The 23,222-nt window shown below is 37.1% G+C and overlaps 1 protein-coding gene across 1 annotated transcript in view; it reads right to left on the bottom strand.

Moving 5' to 3' along the window:
* The window catches only part of PCSK6 (proprotein convertase subtilisin/kexin type 6), a 258,521-nt gene that overhangs the window by 122,115 nt on the left and 113,184 nt on the right, over nt 1-23,222 (bottom strand). Inside the window, exons 9-11 of the mRNA XM_001373227.5 lie at nt 15,348-15,448; nt 7,263-7,366; nt 3,051-3,168 (exon numbers count right to left, since the gene is read on the bottom strand). Coding sequence (XP_001373264.1) covers nt 3,051-3,168; nt 7,263-7,366; nt 15,348-15,448 — 323 coding nt within the window. The remainder of the gene's footprint in view (nt 1-3,050; nt 3,169-7,262; nt 7,367-15,347; nt 15,449-23,222) is intronic.

Consider the following 23,222-nt stretch of genomic DNA (forward strand, 5'->3'; position numbering starts at 1 on the left):
ACCATTGAAGGAGGAGGCTTTGACCTGGTTTGGGATGGACAGAAGATCCTAGGAACTGCTCAAAAACTGATTCCAGGATGAGAGGGAGAGATGCTGAAAAAGGCAGAGTTGGAGGAAAGCTCAAGAACCAGATAGATGCAGGCAGGTAGATACCACACCCAGAAGACATGAAGATAAAAGGAATAAAGCAAAGTTGTTGCTCGCCATGGCAACTGAGCCAACTCTAAAGGCTACTCCTTCCCCCCACACCTTTTATTTTAAATGAGTAAAACTAACAGTCATGGAACCACCAAAAGACCTTAAAAGCCACGGGAAGCAGTTTTTTAAAGGTATAGTTAGGGAAAACAAATGGTCCTTCACTTTACCAAAGGGCTTAAACTCTTGTCCCAAGCTTTTTCTCAAGTCTGATGGAGCTCAAACAATCATTTGTAGGAATAATCAACATGAACTAGAGTCAGCTAAGGCTGTGTCAAAGGGGAAAAGGTTTTAAAAAAAGGAAAACAATATTTCACACCTCTTATTTCTACAAAGTCACATATCAAACTATCTGATTTTCATTTCCTTAGAGATGGTTGAGGTGGGATTGGGTGTGTTGATGATGAAAATAACTACAAAATTGGGGGCAATAACTTTGCTGGGTATCCTGAATAGTTATGGATAGCCTTGAATGAAAAATAAATCATAATGCTTATTTAATAGGTGTCTAATTCATCTCCTAATGAAACCAGTTGAGTTTTTCCTTTCTGCAAAGAAAAAGAACAATGCTACATTGTATGTTATAGCAGTTCCCTTCAACTCACAGTCTAGACTTTGTGCTTTTATTGAAAAAATAAAATAAAAACAATCATTCCCTGCCTAGGCACCACTCTCCCTTAAAAATATATGTATTTTGGAAGTGGTAAAAATGCTTTATTCAGGAGTTGCCCTGAAAGGGAAAACATAAACAGATCTGTTTTAAATTGGAGACACCAATACTTGTGTAAGAAGTTAAACATTTGGTGAACAAATTGAAGCGAAGTTGCAGGGACAACTATCTTACATACACAAGTTGAGTCTTTTGGTTCTAAATGTTCTTACAAGTCATCACAGCCCAAGAAAAATAATGAGTTATTAAAAATTTAGAGTTATTTGGGAATCTCTAACTTTTAAACTTGATGACATAGAAGGCAATTATCTTTCCCTGATATAAAACCTCAAAGAGATAAGAAATTTAATTGGATGGATGTTGATTTGACTCTCTTGATTTACCCACAGTATCTCTTAAAATAAATAAACATGAAAAACCTCACCTTTTTATTTTATGAAGTCTACTTCTGAATGAGACAGTCATAGGCTCTACAGTAAATGGTCTTTCAGAGTTTTAAGACTGCTATTTGAATGTTTGCATGTCTGTCTATGAGGTATATGAGAGAGAGTACTCAGGTGACAATCAATGGAGTTAGAAGATTATGAAAATACAACTTCTAAAAAGAAAAAACAAAACAAAATACCTCCCTTCATGTTAGCTCTAATATTTTCTCAAATGTCTCTGCCAGTAGGGTAGGGTATTTATTAGAAGAATTGGAGCTATTTCAGAAAGATATGTTTTGACACATGCTATTCTTAGTTCACAAATTTAAAAGAAATAACCACCACCTTTTAGAGATTTATCAAAATTTCATTCTCAAGCACATTATTCAGTAATAATATTTATAGCCATTTTTCAATGAATAAGGACTATAAGGATACTCTTTCCCTTTTAAACTAGGATAATTACAATATAGAATTCATATGGAGTACAAAATCTGCTTTTCTCTACTAATGCATTTAGGATCTTATGTCTGATTCACTTTATAGACTAGAAATCTTATTTTAAAATTCCCAATGAATGAATACCTTTAATTTTTTAGAAACCTGAAATAAAAAGCAAATCCAGTTTCAGTCAGACCAAAACAGAAATACCTGAAAAACAGACCTCAATATGGTTGTGATACCCTAAGGGTACTCCCAAGGGTGAGTATGAACTTGGTCACTAAGTCCTAGAATATCTGTGTATAAGTTGTGGTCCCTCCCATAGAATGTAGCCTCCTTAATGGCAGAATCATAAATGCAAAGTTGAAAGGGTCTTTATATTTTAAGGAATCCAATCATCCAATAAACTATGAGCTCATTGAAAACTGATACTGTCTTATCTCTAGTGCTTAGCACAGAAAGGCCCTGAATACATGTTTAATGACTGACAGATGAGGGAAAAGAGAAGTTTTCAACTTGCTCAAAGTCACAGAGCCAGTAAGTCTCTAAAGCAGGATGTGAAATCCTTGCTGGCTTTTAATTCATCATCACTTTATTTCCTATATGCCATTTTAAAATCTTTATATCCTCAGCACCTAGCATGGTGCTTTGTATATAACAGAGCCTCAATATCTATTTGTTGAATTGTATTGAATACTAGAACTCGACATTTGAAAAGGTGTTCTAAAGCCATTAACAGAAGCACAATTCTTTGGGTGATAACTAGATGAAGTACTTTAGATATGAATAAAAGCAAAATAAGGAGCTATTAGAAAGATAGTTATTTATGAATATCTTTCTAACTTTTAAAATGTGATGACATAAAAAGTAATGATCATTCCTTCCATATCTCACAGAGATAGGAAACTGAAATGGATGGACCAATGGTTTGATTCTGTAGGGCTGTTCTTATGAGTAACCTCTCAAAAGTTAGATCAGAATTGACAAACTAATGGTGTTTTTATTATTGACCAAATAAAGATTTAAATGGTTAAAAAACAAATGAACCCTTACCTTCCATTTTAGTATCAATCCTAAGGCAGAAGAGTGATAAGGGTTGTTTAGGTGTAACATATAGTGAATTATGAGGACTCTTCTTCCCCATATTCAGAGGCCCTGACTTTCTCCAAACCAATCCCGAAAAGAAGAAGCCACAGGGTTCCTTAGGAACATTTCCATGTGTGCTTGTGTGTTTACATGCACGCTCACCTTAAAATATTTAAAAATAAAATGACAAATATTCACATGAAAAGTCATACAAAGCCAAAGCAAAAACTCACCTGGGTCTCTTGTCTGATGCTGCAATGCATGTGTGTTGAGAGGGGACAGCCTTCCATTTTTTAGCTTCAATCACAATCCCTTCTGCATCCACCAAGCCAAATCCATAGAGATGGCTAACTAAAAAGAGAGAAGCTTCAAAATCTGGCTCTTTTTGTTTGGGTCTTTTTGAAATCACTGATGGCTGGATTCTGCTGCTATTATTACACTGACCATGATACCCAAGCTATATGGCAAGGAAATGCCAGGTTGGCAGACAAATTAAAAAGGTTTCTCCTGGTCCTCTTTATATAGCACTTTCAGGTATTCAAATCACTTTATATATATCCTGATTTGATCCTAAAGACAACCCTCTTTGGCTGCCATTAGAATTTCCATTTTATAGAAAAGGAAATTGAGTCTCAGAGAGGCTAAGTGACTAGCTCAGAGTCCCACAAATAATAACCATCTGAGGAAGGATTCCAACCCCTGTCTTCCTTAAAAAGTCAGATTAATTGGTGAGTGGTCAGGGAATGAGGGAGCTGACTGGCCATGCAAGGCAATAATAGACTTCAAGCTTTGTTCTTGTTTGAAATGAATGAAAAATCTTCTTTTTGAAGGAACTGAGAATGGTTAGCTCAAAAAAAAAGACTCTTTGGGGGACATGGTAGTTGTCTTCAAATATTTGAAGAACTGTCACATGGAGGAGAGACTAGATTTACTTCATTTGGACTCTATGAACAGAATCAGGAACACTGAATCGAAGTAGTAAATAGGTAAATTTAGGCCTGATCTTAGGAAAAATATAGAATTGTCCAAAAGAGGAATACGCTGCCAACAGAGGTCATGGATTTCCTTTCCTTAGACTTCAGTCCTTTGAGACTAGATAACCACTTTTGATTAGTTAACTTAACCCTGTTGACCTCATTTTCCTCATCTATAAAATGAGCTAGACAAGGAAATGGCAAGCCACTCCAGTGTCTTTGGGAAGAAAACTCCAAATGAGGTCAGAAAAAGTTGAATATGATTGGACAATAGAAAACACTTGATGGGCATAATAGTGGGGATTCCTTTTGTGTGTGGTTTAGATTAGATGGCTTCTGAGGTTCCTTCCAACTCCCAAATTTTTGTTATTCTGTAACTAAAATTGAAAGTCATTATTAAATGCAATGTAGGATAAATAAAATTGAAATCATGCTAAATTCACCTGTCTTGCTACCCTATTTTAAAAAACCCAACTATATGTAGGCCATAATCATACTTTCCATTGGGTAATATAGATATTGTGATAAAAAATAGTTAAGAAGCCCTGATCCAGTAATTTCTTCATTTAATGAAGTTCCTAAATTTTATTTTTTGATTTCTAAACAGTCTGTTTTAGAGTTTATAGGGAATACACACTAGAAATCTCAATATACTGGTATTATTTTTGTGGTACTATATTAGGTAATTAGAGAAGATGATCAGAACTACTAGCAACCTACCTATTATTATTGGTGATCAAAACCACCAAGGAAAGGACATTTAAAAGTCTAATTTGAAAGACAGGGAAAGTTTTAAGGTGATACATTTTTGTTTTAACAAGCTAAAATTTTAATACAAATAAAACTCTGGCACAGTATCCCACCTCCACAAAAATGTTAAAAACAAAGCTCCCCACCCCTCCCCATCCTAAGTCTTTTTTTTTTAGCGCTTACCTTCCATCTTAGAATCAATATGATGTATTGGTTCTAAGGCAGAAGAATGGTAAGGGGCTAGGCAATAGGGGTTAAAGTGACTTGCCCAGGGTCACACAGCTAGGAAATGTCTGAGGACACACCCTAAGTCTTAATCAGTGGTCAGTTTACCTTTTTTTTTTTTAAAAGACCCTTACCTTCTATCTTAGTATCTATACCAAATATTGATTCCAAGGCAGAAGAAAAAAGGCTAGGTGATTGGGAATGCTTAAGTGACTTACCCAGGGTCACAGGCTAGGAAATGTCTTAAGACCAGATCTGAATCCAGAACCTCAAATCTCCAGGCCAGGCTTTCTATCCATTGAGTCACTTAGCTGCCCCACATATTTATCTTTTAATAACATTTGATATAATGGAGCTCAAATGAATTAAAAGTATCCCCTGAAATTATATTAAGATTTGATTTTTATTTTAAAAACTAAATAAATATAAAGTAGAGAGAATTGGTTTTAGGCTGCTATAAAGAAATATAACTACAGTCTTTCTCTCTGTTTCTCTTTCTGTCTCTGTCTGTCTATCTCTTCTCCTCTCTTCCTCCCTCCCATCTTTCAAAATATCCATGAGTCAAACAGAAGTAATCCTACTGCAAAATCTCCATTATCAACCACCTCCTTTTTGTGTATACTTTAGTGCAAGGGGTAGGGATGGGGGAGTTCCATGAACTTAAAAAACAATTTTATAGAACTATTTCTATATAACTGGTTGTCTTGGTAACCCCATTTAAAGTATCTAATTTTGTGCATTTATAATGTGATTCTTAGGAGTCCTTAGGCATTACCCTATTGCCAGTGGGGTCCATGGTGGGTATGGGGAGAAATGGAAACAGGATAAGTATATAGCACTTACTATGTGCCAGGAATTGTGCCAAATACAAATACTATTCATTTGATTCTCACAACAACTTTCTGAAGAGGTGTTATTATTATTCCCATTTACAGTAGAGGAAACTGAGGTTAAGTGATTTGTCCAAGGTCATGCAGCTAGTAAAATATCCTGACTCTAGGGCAAGCACTCTATCTATTGGAATATGTAGCTGCCTTAATACACCCTCCTCCCCCCAAAAAAAGTTAAGTCCTGCTCCAGTGGCTTCTTACCTTTTTGAAATTCCTAAATCCCTCTCTGATTTCTAGAAAGCCTTTTTTAGGTTTATAGGGAATACACTGGAAGCCTCACTCTAATACTATTGTTTGGGTTCCCTTGAAATCTCATCCGAGACTTAAAGCTAAAGCTGGCAAAAACCTGGGGTCTAGGCTCTGGACTTGTTGTATTGCTGCTTTGGATATTTTGTTAACTATCTTGGATGATGAGAGAATTTTGGAACTGAAAGTGAACTTAAATTAGTGGCTCTGAAATTGTTTTTCCTCATGGCACAGTATTCTTTGCCATGAAGAGTCATGGCACACTCATCATTTAAGTTGGCAACAAAGAAGGGTTCCCAACCAATGGAGATTTCAAAGCCAGGCTTTGGGATTCTTCTGCCCCATCTTTCCCATGATTTCCTCCAGGTCACCTTCCTTTTTTCCTTTCACATACATACATACATACATACATATATAATCAACTCCACAGGGTTGATGCTAGGATAAAATTATGCATATTGGTATGAGAAGCACTTATAAAAAAAAAAAAACCACCGTACCTTCTTTCTTAGAATCAATACTGTGTATTAGTTCCAAGATAGAAAGGTAAGGGCCTGGCAATGAGGGTTAAATTACTTGCCCAAGGTCACACATCTAGGAAGTGTCTGAGGTCAGATTTGAACTCAGGAACTCCCATCTCTAGGCCTGGCTCTCAATCCACTGAGCCACCTAGCTGCTCCCTTAGAAGCACTTTGTGAACCTTGAATTGTTATATAAATTTGTTACAGCAAGGCCAACATACTGCTTTTTTATTTTTAAAAATAATATTTCATTTTCCCCCAATTACATGGAAAAACAATTTTTAACATTAATTAAAAAAAAAAACCTTTGAGTTCAAAGTTCTTTCCCTCCTCCTCTCCTTCCCCTCTCCCTCCCAGAGACAGAAATCTGGTAAAGATTTTATACACACAAGCACAATTTACTGTTTTTTAAACATTTAAGAGAATTGAACTTACTTTTGCTTATAAAAGTAAGCTACGTGGCTCAGTGGATAGAGTACTAGACCTGGAATCAAGATAACCTGAATTCAAATCTAGCTTATTAGCTTATTATTAGCTTATTAGCTGTTGTGACTGAGTAAGTCATTTAAACTCTCACTGCCTCAGTTGTCTCATCAGTAAATGGAGTTCCTAATAGCCTTTACCTTCCTTTTAGGGTTACTGTGAAGATAAAATGAGAAAATAAACGTAACATGCTTTGCAAGCCTTAAGGCACTATCTATAAATGCTAAATATTATTGCTGAAATACAAAATTCAAACACACTTTAAGATAAAGGGAGACATTGTACAAAATCAGGGTTCAGCATTATTGGTCCATTAAAAAAACAGTATCAAAAGCAATTGAAAATGTTTACCACACCTTTGTGACCTGCTCCATTTACTTTCCAGTCACTAGCTTTCAGATGAGCTGGCCTGGATGTTTTCACAAGAAGATGCTGAACGTCCCTCCAGGTTAACTGGTTGCTACGAAAATATGAAAACAGGTTGATGATGATGATGATGATGATGCCCTGAAATGCCAACTGATGCATTCCACGTTGGAGGCATGTAGAATTTAGACTGCAGCAAACATCATGAGACTCAAGAGTACATTTTTTGCACTTTGTATTGCATCTTAAGGAACTGGATTTGTACTGCATCCTTAATGAATCCTGATCCTTAAGAAATAGTTTTTTTAGCAACTGAATTCAGAGATGAAATTTAATAGAAGATTCAAAATCCATATTGCTAAAACCTGCAAGCATCCAAAATCTAGACTTGTTTTCCATTTGTACCATAATCTATGATTTTCCACAAGCGGAATAAGGTTAAGTAGGAAGGGCTGGGAAAACATTAGAGAAAGTGGTAGAAAGTCTGCTGGATCTGGAGACAGGAAGACCCGATTTCAAATCCAATTTCAGGCATTCACTAGCTGTTAGACCATGGGCAAGTCACTTAATTTCTGTCTGTCTCAGGTTCCTTAGCTGTAGAATGACAATAATAACAGCTCTCCTTCCCAAGGTTGTTGGGAGGGTAAAATAACATTTGTGAAATGCTTAAGAGCAGGACTGGCACAGGAATTTAATAAATACTTTTTTCCTTCTTCCTTTCTCCTAGCATAGTTACAGTAAAAGTTCTTTCTTTGGATAATTTCTTTCACAACATTTATTGAGATCCTACTCCTAACCTAAATGTTGTGAGGGAAATAAGTTTTCATAGTATATTTTCAAAGTATACAATAATTTAAGACTACAGTCCACAAAAATTCCCCAATTCAGCTTATTGTAGCTTAAGTGTGAAAGTTATAAAATTTAGATCTTCAGCCATATATATAATATATTAATTTTATTTTAAAATAGCAAAATTTAGTGTAAAATGCATCAACTCATTGGTATTTTCCTTACTTATATATCTATCTTCCATATTACAATATTTTTCTCATGCACAGGTTCATTTATTGTAGAAAAGAATAATTACAAGTTATAGATTTATTTTTTTATTACAAACAGAAGCATCATCCTAGGCAGGAAGTTATTCTTGGAGAAAGAGAGTATGGTAGGACAAAGAAATCTCCCTTCATCTGCACTCACTACTCCCCAACCCACAAAAACCCTTTGGTAGAGACAAGCCCCTGGGACTAGAGTTCATCTTCTCTAGGGCTCCACCATACTCCCACCCCCAGGTTCTATAGCTGGGTTGCCCTGAGATGGGAGGGAGAATCCCTTGAGGTTCTGGAGGAGGGGAGCTTAAAGGAGACCATGGTCCCTCTCTCCATTTGTTCACCCTGAGAACGTTGGAACCCGAGTAGGGAGGAGACTTTTGATTTCTCTGACATCAAGTGTTCTTGAATCTCAGATTCATCTATGTCTTTTATTTTTAGTACCAGATAAAGAAGCTTTACCTCCACATAGTCTTGGCTCTCCTCTAACATGACCACACTTTTGGTCTCATCATCATTTAAAACTATTATACCTCTAGGTCTCTAACTCAGAAATTCTCTGCGCTTCCCACAAGCCCCTCTCCCTCCATAAATATTACCCTTTGATTATAATTGCGTTAATTCTTTATCATTATTGTTACCTCTAGGTCCCTGACTCTTTAAGTACTCTCCAAGTCCACTGCACTTTATATGGCTTTTACTTCTACTCAGTCAGGGACCCATGGTCAGTCAATCCAACAATGTCCTTACAAACATCCTGCCTTTCCCCTAGCATCTTCTACTTCTTCAACTTTTACTTCATCTCCATTCTGCCAAATAGCCTGAATTTGAGGGGGTTTTGCATTTCTTTTCTTCTCCAAGGCTTCTATGCTTTGCTGGAGAAATTCACATATAAGACATTATAATACAAATTATATAAAATATAAATTCTCAATAAATCCATGTTATATGCAACCTTAATTGGACCCATACAATTGCCTGATTATTCTTTTATTCATCTCTTGTTGCTTCTCTTTATTAAAGTCCTCTTTTGATATCTCAATATGGCATGGAGTAGACCTGAGCTTTTCAATGCCAGTGCAATCTGAGCTATCAAGGTACAAAGGCTTTAAATCACAGGCTTGGTGACAGATTGCATTTGTGCCTTCTAAGGACAAATGTACCTTCACTGGGGGATGTTCATTACCAGAACACCAATAGAGGGATTAAGCTTTTGGCTGGTTATCTTTTTGGACACAGCATCTCTCCAGCATTATCTATCCAATCATAAAAAGGTGCTTATTTGAGGTGGGGAAGGGAATACCTACATTGTCTAAGTCAGTGAACGATCTCTTTAAGGTACTGAATCCCTATGATATCCTATAACAACTTGTCCAAACCTTTGCTATTCCCTTCTAACTCCCCTCACCTAACTCTCTACCTCACCTTTCTCACTATCAGCTGATAAGCTTGCTTTCCTACCTAACTGAGATGATTGAAGCCATCAAAAGTGGGCTATCAAGTCCATTTGAGGATAGTGGAAAGTTAGAGGTTATTTGCCCAGTTCCTGTGGCCTGGATGGCAGCATAGGTCCAAGTCCTGGGGTAGGGTTGAGGAGGGTTAGGCAGGAAGTTGGCAAAGGCTGATGCTAAGGGCATGACAGGAAGGGATATTAAGATCCAATATCAATTGAAGTGAGAAATATACAGCAGATATTCAGGTGAACTGCTTGACTGAAAATGTGGGATGGAAGTCAGGTGTCATGAAACCAGAAGACAACCTGGATTGCATAAAGCTCAAAGAATCAAGAGGAAAGATAAGTTGTCATATAACAGGGATCTTTTACTTGTGGTTTCTTTTTTATGGAAAGCTTGGTCCATGAATTTCTTCAAGTGCCCTCCACAAAATGTATTCATATTCATACCAACTCATTCTTTCTTCCTTCACTCCTGCCTCAAATAAAGAAATTTTCTTCTTTCCTACCAAGACCAGTGCTTTTATCTTCTCCATCCCACTTCTGGGTCCTAGATAGATTAGTCATGCTCAATCTGTTTTGAATCTGCAACCTTTCCCTTCCTCCTGATTCTTTCCTCTCCAACTAAAAATATGTGCACATCTCTGTTAACCTCACATCCTTTCAGTTGTGTCCAACTCTTCATGACCTCATTTGGGGGTTTTGTGGCTAAGATACTGGACTAGCTTGACATTACCTTCTCCCATTTATTTTACAAGTGAGGAAACTAAGGCAAAGTTAAGTGACTTGCCCAGGGTCACACAGCTACTAAGTGTCTGAGGCCAGATTTGAAATCAGAAAAATGAGTCTTCCTGATTCCATGCCAGCACTCTATCCATAAGGCTACCTGCAGCCCCAATCAACTCTTGCTAATCACATATCTTTCAGCTTTCTTTTACTTTCTAACTTCCTGTGGTATATACTCACTGTCCTAACTTCCTAGGTCCTAATCCTTCCTGACTTCTCCAGCAAATTGTTTCCACTATTATCCTCCCTTTGTTTCTCTAATCTTCAATCATTTCCTATTTACCTGTTCTTTCTTAATCAACAACCATGACCCAAGGCTTCTAATCTTTAAAAATAAAATTACTTATGATCCCTCCAAATATAGTCCTAAATCTTTCTCTTCTTTGTTAAATTACTTGAAAGGCCATAGATATTTGGTGTCTCCACTTTCTCTACTCTCTTTTGCCTCTCTCACCTACTATATGATGGCTTCTAACTGTATCATTGAACTGAAACTACTTTATTTGAAGTAATTATCTCTTAAATGCCAAATCTGATAGCCTTTTCTCATCTCCCATACTTATTGACTTGTTTTCAGTATTTTACATTGTTGACTAGTATCTTCCTGGATACTCTCCTCTCTGGACTTTCCTGACATTGGTCTCTCCTGGTTTCCTCCCCACCCCCACCCCCTGTATTTCTGACTCATACTTATCACTCTTATCACTCATACCTGATGCTTCATAATGCCATTTGGGGTTTTCATGGCAAAGAAACTGGACTGATTTGCTATTTCATTCCCTGGATCTCTCTCTCTCTCTCTTTTTTTTTCAGATAAGGAAACTGAAGCAAATAGAGTTAAATGACTTGCTGTCAAACTGCAAGTAAGTGTCTGAGGCCAGATTTGAACTAATAGAGATGAGCCTTCCTGACTCCAAGTCTGGTGCTCTATGCACTGCTCCACCTAGCAAACCTTCTAAGGTTACCTTGGAGCTATTCTATCTTAATCTTTACTATCTATATATACATTTTCTGCCTGCCCCCCCCTCCCTGTTTGTCTTTATATGTTGTTTCTCCCAGTAGAATGCAAGTTCCTTGAAGGCAAAGGCACTTTCTAGTTTTTCATCATGTCCCCAGCCTTCATCAAAGTTCCTGCGATTTTTACCACTTTTCAGTCCCTAGTAAGTGTCTTCTGTGAATGAGCATATCCTTGTTATATCTGCAATCCCCAAACAACCTTAATTTCTCAGCCTACTACAAACCAGTAATGGTCCAAGGAGGAACATGGCAAGCATTCTAGCTCACAATAGCGCCAACACACCACAGAAAGGAAGAGGAATGGCTAATATGTCACTGTCATTACAAAAACAACACTGCTGCCCAGGGCAAGGATATTGCTTAAGATAAACCATCAAAGAGGCAGCTTGATAAAGTAAAAAGAAACTTGGATTCAGAGTCAGAGAACCTAGGTTCAAATTCTGACTTCAACATTTCGGTATGTAACTTTGAACAAGTTGCCTTAACTCTTTGGACCTCAGTTTCCTTTGCTATAAAATAAAGCATTAGACTAGATGATTTGGAAGGTCCTTTTCCAGCTGTAAATCTTATGATCCTATGATTTTACAGAGAGCTACTGCTCCCCCAGGATAAAATTTCCATAACCCCATGCTAATTCCCCAGCTTTAGATCACCGTTTTGGATCCTGTTCCTGCCCTTTGCCTCTCCCTAACTAGAAACTGTAGATCTGGTGAACTTTGGCTTGACCCAGCACAGCCTCTAGTTAATTCTTCTTAAACATGTATGTTAAATTGTTTGCATGTGTCCCCTTCTGAATTTCTTTCACTCTCTTCTATGTACTATCTGCTTTACAATTGGCCTACAACTCTTTTTCTCTTGAAAAATAATTCTTTGAGAAGTCCTGATGGCTATCTTGAATCGCCAGCACATATTAGCTCTATTCACATTCCTAAAACTAACAGTTCAAAACCATTCCTTTTAGTTTCCCTCGCAATGAATTAAGGTGGTCTCACTGATCCAATTTGAAAGGAAAAGGGGAAAAGTCATAGGGAATTCTATTTCTTGTCATTTTTATTGGTATTATCAGGGAAGAGGGATCCTTTATGGGGGAAATGGCTTAGGAAGAATCTCTCAAGTCTAATATTACTTTTCTTTTTTAACATAGGGGAATCCCAGGGACAGGGACAGGGACACCTACTGGTGCTCCTATTTAGAATATTAGAATAATAGGGAGGATAATACTCAGTAGGGCCCAGAGGTGAAAGGGAGAATACCTGATGTCTCCCACTGAACAAAGGATAATCTGGGACTTTGAGAAATAGACGAATCAAGAGGTAGTTGCCTACCCCAGCACTTTTGTCAGAGAAGACAGATAAGGGAAGAAGCCTAGTGCATCTTGGAAAAAAACAAACTACCTACCATTTGTGTTAAGAAAATATGTTGTGAAAGTGAGTGGAATGAAAGGGGGGGGGGAGGGATTTGAGGCTGAGAAATAGGGAACAGTTGTAGTACTGAAGATAACTAGTTCTTGGTTTCCTCTTTTGTATTGTGATGTTGGGATGTGCATATGTGGGTGTATACATATGTGTGTAGGTGTTGTTTTTAGAAGGCTGTGTTGATTTGGGACAGCTTGGGCTGTTCCAGGGGTTCCATATATGCTAGAACTAGAGGATGGATAATGAGACTGGGTTCTAGGGTCCAGTCTTGCCATGCTGCCCATCCCAATGATACTAGCCAAAGTTACTTCTGGCTCTTCCAATTGGTATCACTGGTGAAGGAGGTAGGAAGTGAGTAGGGATTTCCTTATCACTGAAAGGCTAAATTTGATTTTTTTCCCCATTTTTTTTTTCAGGTACAGGGGAATAGGAGCAGGAAGAAACATATCAGGTACCATCTCATATAATACCTGCCCCAGTGACTTACCCTGTATGTTTTCTAAAATCCTCATGGTAGGACAGAATTAATTACTATAGTACCTCTGAACTCAATGTTTCCAAACACATATTCATAGAATCATAGGAGATCCAAGTTGGAAGGGACTCTAGGGATCATCTAGTCCAATTCCTTCATTTGAAACTTACCCCCTAGTTAGTGGCAGAGCTGGTACTAGAACTCAGGTTTCCTGGTTCCCAGTCCAATGCTCTTTCGCAGGTTCAGGAATAAAAATGACAGCTTCCTATAATAAAAAAAATACACTGTGCCTAACTAACTGAGGCTAAAACTAGTCATTGGGAAAGTTTTAACATAGGGATATCTATTGCTTTAGAACAAAATAGATGGGTTCTAACAAAGTATAAAACCAAGTTTCTGTTAAGAAAATTCTATTTCCCCCTTTGATTTTCATGATAAAATTGTCAGATTTATGTTCATAGGATCAGAGATTTTGATCTGAAGGGAACTTCTGAGGTCTAGTCAAACCCTCTCGTTTTTACAGACAAGGAAACTGAGGCCCAAAGAAATTAAAGAATTTGCCCAGATTATGCTGAAGCCTCTAATTCCAAATCCGGTATATTTTCTACTCTACCACACTGAGAAGAGAGCTCTCCTTGGGGAAAAAAAAAACAATCCATAACAAATTGAGCCAACTGTTTCTTGAGTAAGGTTCTTTGTGCCCTTGCCACCTGTGTACCATGAGATCTTCCTTTTAGGGAATACCTTGGTTTCACACTCATATCTTTCTGATACTTTTTGTTCCTTTTCTCCTTTGGTTCAAGAATTTATAATGGTTAATAGAATGGGACAGCAATATGAGCACATAACTTAAAGGCTGCCTCTTAAGATGTTTCCAGGTCATGTTCAATTTCCGTGAAATAAACTCACTCCCTATAAGTAAAAAATTCCAGATATAAGTTGGTTTAGATGAGTTATATCTCTTTAGCTATGAATATATTTCTGAGAAGCAGTTGAAATGACGAGCAAGACTACCATCTGATTTCCTACCACACAGGCTTTACTTGCATCAAAGTTAAGAGGATTTGACAATAAATGAAGGCTAAATCTGGTTAGCTTATGCTATTGACATTGAATAATAAATTTATCACAAATTTTCCAAAAAGAAAAGGGAGGAAATATTTAAAAAAATAATAAATTACTGAGTATGTGGATACAACTTTCCCTGAAAGTAACAGAGTTTTTCAAGAGCCTCAGGACATAGAAACTGACTTATTTGTACTTGAACTAGAAACATTTAATAGTTTCTTTGTTAAACTCATAGTAATCATATTCTATTCCAGTTAGCTTCAGGCATATTAACATCTTCAAAAATACATAATTAGGAGTATTTAAACATTTTAAGAGTTCTTTTAAAATCTTTTTTAAAATCTTAAATCTACAACAAATGGATACAATAAATGACCGACTTGTTATGGTCCATTTATGGTGGACATTTGTTTTAAACAAATTAACATTCTCTTTTGACCCTGAGAAGGCAAACTCAGCCAATCCTCTCCTTTTTCCACCGCCATCCACATACAAACATCTCTTAAGTTTCTCTGTGGCCAACAGCCAAAAAAAACCCTTAACATTTTACTAGCAATTTATTAGCATTAGGAAAGCTAATGCAGTACAAAGGCATTATTAGTGTAGAACACAGAAAAGGAGACAGCATTGCTGTCATTAATAGGGCTCAACTATGTCTCCACAAGCAGATTAAGTTGTGTCTGTCCTCATAAAAACCAAACACAGAGAGGGTTCTTATGGTCCTAATAACAATAGGCTACATAAGCATTCAGTATCCATTGGCTTAAAACAACAACAACAACAACAAAATAATAATGAAAGTGTTAACTTACTTTGCTTCTAAAGCCAAGGCAATAATGCCAGCCACCATAGGTGCTGACACAGAAGTCCCTGTGTGGCCGTCAGTACAGCGCTGACGTAAATCAGTGGTAACCTATGGACGAGAGTGTCACAGGACACAGTGAGGCTCATTCTGTGATTTCACTGCAGAGTCAATAAAATAGATCTGAGATCAGAGAATAAGGATTTATTTAAGATGTATCTGCATGAAGATGTACAGAGGAAGACCTCTCCTTTAGGAGTGAGCAGTTTGATTTGGAAATCAAAATCAAGGACATGAACTAATTAAAAATTCAGGGTTTTAGGATATTTCCAATTCTTTGTGCAATTACTTTGCTTTGATGTAAAAAAAATGTGGCTCATCAAGGACCATGGTTGTTGGGACTATGGATGTAGGCAGAGAACCCACAAATTTAAACCTGCCATAAAGAGGTATAGTGATATTGTATATTAGCTTCATCATTCCTACAAAAAATTAAGGCTATCTCACACTTCCATTCCCCCCTTGGGTTTCCTGGGTACTGGGTTTCTCACTCACTGTTGTCCAGTGAGTCACTACAGATAAAACCATTTGCCAGTGGCACTAGCTGCTAACAACATGAATCACTCTAGCAATTTAAAGCAGTAGGAAATCTTTGGATGTGAGTTATGTCAACACTTCTCATGTAGGTGACCATATGGTTCAGAAAAGCACTTCTGCCTTCACATCAAAAAATAAGATAGGTCTCAATTCTTGTTTTTTCTCCACAGATAGCTACCACCAGAGCTTTGAGGCTGCCTATGCAAAACACTTTTTTTTTTTCTTTGTAGAAGCATGTAAACCTGGAACAATCTCCCACTCACTGGCACTTATCCAGGGGGCTCAAAAAATAGTTTACAGTTCTTTTAGGAAAGGAGATGGATTGTTTTCTGAGCTCACACTTCACTTTAACCTGAGTTCTGTGACCTCAGGCTGCAAATTATCTATCAACAGGTGGCTACTGGTCTGCCATATGGTGCCTCTTCTCTGTTAGCTATTTGGATACTATTGTTCTCAAATCATAAAAGGTGGGAGTAGGAATGAAACAGCAGGGAGTTACTTTTGTTGCATTAATCCATGAGTATCTGGGAAGTTATTGCTCATCTTCACGTATATGTTCCAAGAATTATTATCTTAATTGTGCAACGGAATGGAAAAGCATTTATTAAGCACTTGGTATTGGCCAAATTTTGGGGATACTAATCAAAAACTGAGGCATTTCTACCTCTCAAGAAGATCATAGTCTGAGTGAGACAAGACATAAAGGAAAGTTCGAGTTTACATTTTAGTTCATCACAGAGGGAAAGACTGAGGTAAGACTTAGGCAAGAAGGGTAATAGATCAGATGGCAAGAGCCAAAGGAAGGATCTTGGGGAGTAATTAGTTGTAAGGCAGATGATCTCCTACTAAGAGTATCAAGAGTTGAAGGGTGCAATTACCCTGAAGTTCCTAGAACTACATAACAGTTCTGCTTAACTTTTCAGAATAAAATTTGTACTAATGACTCCCAGCCAGATGTTCTCCAAAGTATTATAGGTTAGGGCACCTGGGTGACTCAGTGGATAGAGAGCCGAGTCTGGAGTCTGGAGGACCTGGATTCAAATATGACCGTAAATACTTCCTAGCTGTGTGACCTGGGGCAAGTCACTGAACCCCCATTGCCTAGCCTTTACCACTTTTCTGCCTTGGAACCGAGACACAGTATTGATTTTAAGATGGAAGTTAAGGGTTTAAAAAAAGTATTATAGTTTCTCCTTCTAAATGTTTTAGTGGGTGAATGTAGGGGGTGGCATGTATAGAGTTTAATGAAGCAGGGAATCTGACCTGAATGAGTATATGCATAATATTATGTAGTAATGTACTCTCTTCCCCATCCCTGCCAATATAACCATAGCAGCTGGGTAAAAAAGTAAGAAAAAAATGAGAATAGCAAGTATCTTTCAAAGGAGGGACTGTCTGGCATGTGCCTGGAGAGATTTGCATTTCTCCTAGTTCCGCCAAATCTAATCCTACAGTTACCAGTACAGGCTTTCCTTGTGAAAGAGAATGGGAAAGTACGGCTATGAATGATGGGTATTTGAAAAGACCAGGAGCAAAACCAGAAACAGGATTATACAGGAATTTTTTTTACTAGGGTGCAGGGTGTGTGTGTATAAAATGTCCAAGTTGTCATTCTATTATAACTAATTTCCACTAAGCATGCTTTTTTAAAATTTTTATTCTTTCAGAAAAAAGGAATTCTTCCTATCTTATCACATTATCTCTAAGAGAAAAGAAGAGTCTTAATTGGTACCAAAGTATTTTGCTTATTTCCCAGTCCCTTGCATCTATACACACCTCAGTGTGCCTATTAAGCAAATAAAGCCATGTCATAGCTTCCATTGGTTGAGAAATAACATCTAATCAGCACAAAGTCTACAGTACACAATAACACATGCTCCAACTGGCCCCTGTTCAGTCAATGGGCCCCCGTCAGGCTTCAACTTAAGCTTTGGTTAAGTAAGACCTGGGCAAGTCAATACTTAAATTTAGCTTAATTTCCATATAACTCAATAAGCCTTTACATTTATTCAATGCTTATCATATATGAAACATCAAGGATAGAATGGCAAAAGCAAAATGTACCTTCTCAAGCATCTTACATTCTACTTATGTTCTACTGGAGAAAAAACAATGTAAGTACAAGATCACAGGATAACATTTTTTAATGTGTCAGATTTTGTTTCTTGGTCTGACCCTATTTCAGTGATTTCTATATTTCCCAACTCTTTTCCTAGCTGTTGCCCATTAATATGCTCTAATTCTGTGTTATGTGGTGACAAATTTTATTCTTGTGGGTTTACTGCTTCCTGTATTATTATACAATCCTGTATATAATCCAAACTCATGGCACCCCTCCCTCGTCAAGGTGATCAATTTCACACACTCTTCAGCTTGGCACTTTTTCTTTAGTGCCAGCCTCTAAAGGTCACAGCTAGAAAGCACTTAGCTGCCATCTAGTCTCATGTTTTCATTTTAGAAACATTTATTTTTCAACTCCTTCATTTTAAAGATAAGACATATGCTTGGAGAAATTAAATGACTTGCCTAAAGTCACACAGGTAGTAAGTGGTAAAGGTTAGATTTGAACCAAACCTACTGGCCTTAAACCGTTGATTTTTCCACTACATTATGGTACCTATCAAGAAAAGATTCCTATAGTAAATGGTATACAAGCCTTGAAATAAACTAAGTATTCTTTCTATGAGGCAAAGGGGAGGAGAAGCATGAGCCAACAGTCTATACAAAGGCAAAGAGGTAGGAGATGGAATGTCAAGTCTAGGGAATAAGACGTAGGCTAGTTTGTTAAGAACATAGAAAGCTGGGCTGAAGCAGGTTCTGAAAAGCTTTAAATACCAAACTGAAAAGTTTGTATTGTATTTTAGAGTTAATAAGTAGCCATCAAAGGTTCCTGAGTAGAGAAATGCCACGTTCATATCTATCCTTAAGGAAGATTTGGGCAACACAGTGGAGAAATCCTCACAGATGATTATCCTCAGAGATGTAAGAGTAGAAATAGGAAGATCAAGTAGGAAGCTTTTGTGTAGTTTAAGCAAGAGGTAATGAGGCCCTGAACTAGGAGGTAGCCTTGTAGAAAGAGAAAAAAGGGACAGATGTAAAAGTGTTATAAAGATAGAGATTATCAGATATAGCAACTGCTTGAACATAGGGGTGAGGAAAGAGTCAAGAATGCCTCTCAGAGTGTGACTTGATGATGTTGGTGCCTATAAGAGTCATAATAAAAATGTGTAGCAGGAGTAGGTTAAATGAGTTTGATTTGGGCACACTGAGTTTGAGATGGGATATTTGGCCTCAAAAAAAAAATATCCCAGGCCACTGATGGGGCACAAGAGCTTAGAGGAAAGAGAGGACTTGATGATATATAAATATGGAAGTTCATCTGTACAGGGATGATCATTGAATTCATGGAGCTGAGAATAGAGTTCTGAGATACAGCCATGTTTAGAGGGAAGGGAATGGATGTTGAACCAGTAAAAGATATTGGGAAGGAGTGGTCCGACGAGCAGGAAGAAAAACCAGCAGATAAATACATTAATGAAAATCTAGGGAGGAGAAAGTATTTAACAGGAGAACGTGGCCAATTATGTCAAAAGATGCAGAGCATACAAGGAAGACTTTGAAAAGACATTCTAACATAGCAATTAAGAGATCACTCAATTACAGAGACAAGTTTCATGAAGCACTAGGGACAGAGATGGATTAAAAGGGATTTAAAAATGATGAAGAAACAACAATGTAAGAAGAAATGAGTGTAGACAGCTTTTTTCTAGGAGTTTGACTGTGAAAGGGAGAAGAGCTATAGAATAATAGATTGAATGGATTGCAGGGTCAAGTAAAGGTTTTCTAGGGATGGAGGAGCAAGCTCTAGGCAAGTTCACAGGCAGCAGAGAAGTCAGTAGATAAGGACACCATTCAGAATCTCAGCAGCATATCCTGGGAACACATATTCCAAGAGAAAAGGAAAATACTACATTGAATTAATAACATAGTAAACTAGTCAGAGTTGCTGCCAGGCTGTGCTGAAAACTATTATAGCTGACCTTTCTGGTTGGTTCAGAGCAGACCAGAACAGGAAGCCTGTGTGCTTCTACAGAAAAACATAAAAATAAATTTGCACATAATTTCTAAAGATGTGGCTCGGCAGCAGGGGTAATAAAGCAATGCTAGTGAGCTTTAAAATTAAACTGTTTCTGTCTAACATTACAGTTTTGGTCTAACCATGTATAAAATGGCCACTTTTAATAACCAATAATTTGAATTATGCATTAATTTTAAATTTAAGACAGTTTAAAAAGTTAGTAAAATATCAATCTTTAAATCCACCCAAATACTTAAAGAAAAACACTTTGTGTTAAGATGAATTAGAGTTAAACTAATGCTCATTTCTCTTGAGTTTATAGATTCAAATTCTAAACTGTTGCTTTAATGTACAAAGGAAAAAAATTCTATAAGTAGAAAAGGATAATTGATGAAAACTGAGGACATTCAAGCTGTATCAGTGTAAAAACTTATCTCTAAACATCTTACATAGAGTAGTATCCTTCCCTTATTCCATTTACACAAGGAAAATGAACTTGTTGACAGAACCCCAGTGGAAACAGAATTTTAGAGCTAGCAAGATTTATTGGATATTAGAACTAGAAGGGGCAGCTAGGGTACTCAGTGGATAGAGTGCCAGGTCTGGGGTCAGGACAACTGGTCAAATCCAGCCTCAGACACTTCAGCTTTGTGACCTCTGGACAAGTTATTTAATTCTAACTGCTTAGTCCTTACTACTCTTCTGCCTTGATACCAATACTTATTATTGATTCTAAGACAGAAGGTAAGGGTTGAAAAAATAAAGAATGGTTCACAGAGGACATCTGATCTAGCACTCTAGGAAACTGAGGGCCAGTGAGAAGAAGTGATTTGTCCCAGGTCACACAACAGTTTTGTGGCAGAATTAGAACTAAAACCCAGGTCTCCTAAATCTCAGTTAAAAATATCTTTACTATAAAAAAGTTCTGAAACACCTTGACAATGGTTGGCTTGATATGGTTTGATAAATCCATCATTTCATGGGTATCTGGTCCTCCCATCCAGTGTATGTTACAGTCCCCTCACACCTTCTCTCTTATGCAATTCCTATCTGTGCATTTCAAAAATTCATTTTCATAGGAATCACCCAGTATCATTGTAGGCCTTTTTCTTGTTACTTTTTTTTTCTTTAAACAGAGGGTATTAATGGAACAACTTTGCTATACTTATATTATCTCCTATTCTCACTACATGATGGGTCCACCATCTTTTACAGTCATACGTGTTGGCAGAAATGCCTTTTATGGCTGGCACTTATCCTGGGCAAGTTATTGTTAGTAAATGCTTCAACCTGCTTATGCAGGAAGCTTTCCTTAATTTCTCTTAAATCCAATGCTTTCTCTCTTTTAATTATTTCCTATTTATCCTGTATATAGTTTGCTTGGTATATATTTGTTTGCCTGTTGTCTTTCTCATTAGATTGTAAGCCTCTTAAGGTCAGAAACTATCTTTTAACCCCTTTTGTCTCCTTGGTGCTTAGCACAGTGCCTGACACAGAGTAAGTACTTAATAAATGTTTATTGATTAATGGATTTCTACTGTCCTTGGAATATATATATTTAAAACTTTACCCTCTCATCTTAGAATCAATACTAAATGCTGGTTTCAAAGCAGAAGAGCATATGGTTAGGCAATGAGGGTTAAATGACTTGCCCAAGATCACACAGTTAGGAGGTGTCTGATGCCACATTTCACTCCAGGATCTCCCATCTCTAGACCTGGCTCTCAATCTACTAAGCCACATAGTTGGTCCCTAACTTTGGAATATTTGTAAACTGTGATTCTCCTAAATGTCTGATAAGGGTCTGAGTACTTTGTGAAGTAGTAGGAGTATCGACTAGGTTGATTACTTTTTTGAAGGGGCATAAACTCTCAATTCTCAAAAAGAGTTTAAGGAGATGATTAAGTGAGTATGGTGGCTGATAATTGATCAAATTAGATAGTGGATCAATTGACATACTATATGTAAAGTACTTTATAAACTGTAAAGCACTATTAACATGATAGGCATTATTTTTTAATCATCTTTTAATGATTAAAAAATCTGTGATCTTTCCCAACATTTTGTATGAAATAAATGAATGAATGAATGAAAAAATAAAACTTTTAAGAAGAGCTTAGTAGGTGCAAAGCACTGGGCTAAATGCTGGGGATACAAACAGAAAAGGAAGGCCTCCCCTGTTCTCAAGGAACTCATGTTTTAATGTGGGAGATAACACATTGCCAGTTTCAGTCACAAGTAAGATGGAAAAATCCTATGGTTCTAAAGGTGCAACAGATGGGAATGCCTCTTCCTTATGTTATTTCAACTGATAAAATCATATCAGTATGTCACATTGCCAAGGTCTTTGGTAGCAAGAACTTCATTTTCTGGGTCTTCAATTGCAGTGGCTATAGAATTTGCAGGACAGGTTTCTGGGCTATATCTCCACTGGGGTTGCTTCCCAGAATGATGGTTGAGGGCACTGGGCTGAAGGCATTGCTATTCTAAAATCTCATGGGTCAGGTCCCAAAGGTTTTTCATCTGTTCAAGATAATTTGAAAGTTGATCCCCAAGTTTCCGTTGGATTATATTTTCTTAGCAAAAATTTCTTTTATATTTGTTTGGCTAGGTGCTGTTCCCACCTCCTTCCCTAAACTTCCCATTCTTATAGTGCCCCAGTTACTTTTCCATAAGGTAGGTACATCAGGTACTGAGGAGGCGGAGTCTAACTGTGGTTGTTATGGTATTCCCCACTGCCAAAAATAGCTGACTATTAAAATGCTAGTAGGTCTGTTCTACTTCAAATCCACTGGCTGTCTCTTTTGACTTCATGCACAAAAACTCTTGGGATTATTTAATATATCTAGATATCATGCTAAATTCTCTTTAGTGTTCTTTTCTTCAACTGCTATTATTTTGTGAGATGATAACACTTTGGTTTTCTATTCTTCTCCATAATATTTTACACATGCTCTAAAAAGCCAAGGTGTTGACTTTGGCTGCCATGTTTTCCTGCTTTACAAGGAGATTGCGTTTTTTTCAATGAGGCAATTCTTTCTCTAGCCATGGAAACTGTCTTACATAGGTCAAATTTCTCAAGAAATGGTATTTGAATTATTGTCTTTACTTCTGTCTACTGTTTTCTTTTTGTCAAAATTGATTTTTTTATTTAAATTGGTCCTTAATTGGCATTTTTCTATTATGAAAACTTTGTGGAATTTTTTGTTG

Source organism: Monodelphis domestica, chromosome 1, assembly GCF_027887165.1.
Source record: "Monodelphis domestica isolate mMonDom1 chromosome 1, mMonDom1.pri, whole genome shotgun sequence".
Taxonomy (NCBI): Eukaryota; Metazoa; Chordata; class Mammalia; order Didelphimorphia; family Didelphidae; genus Monodelphis; species Monodelphis domestica.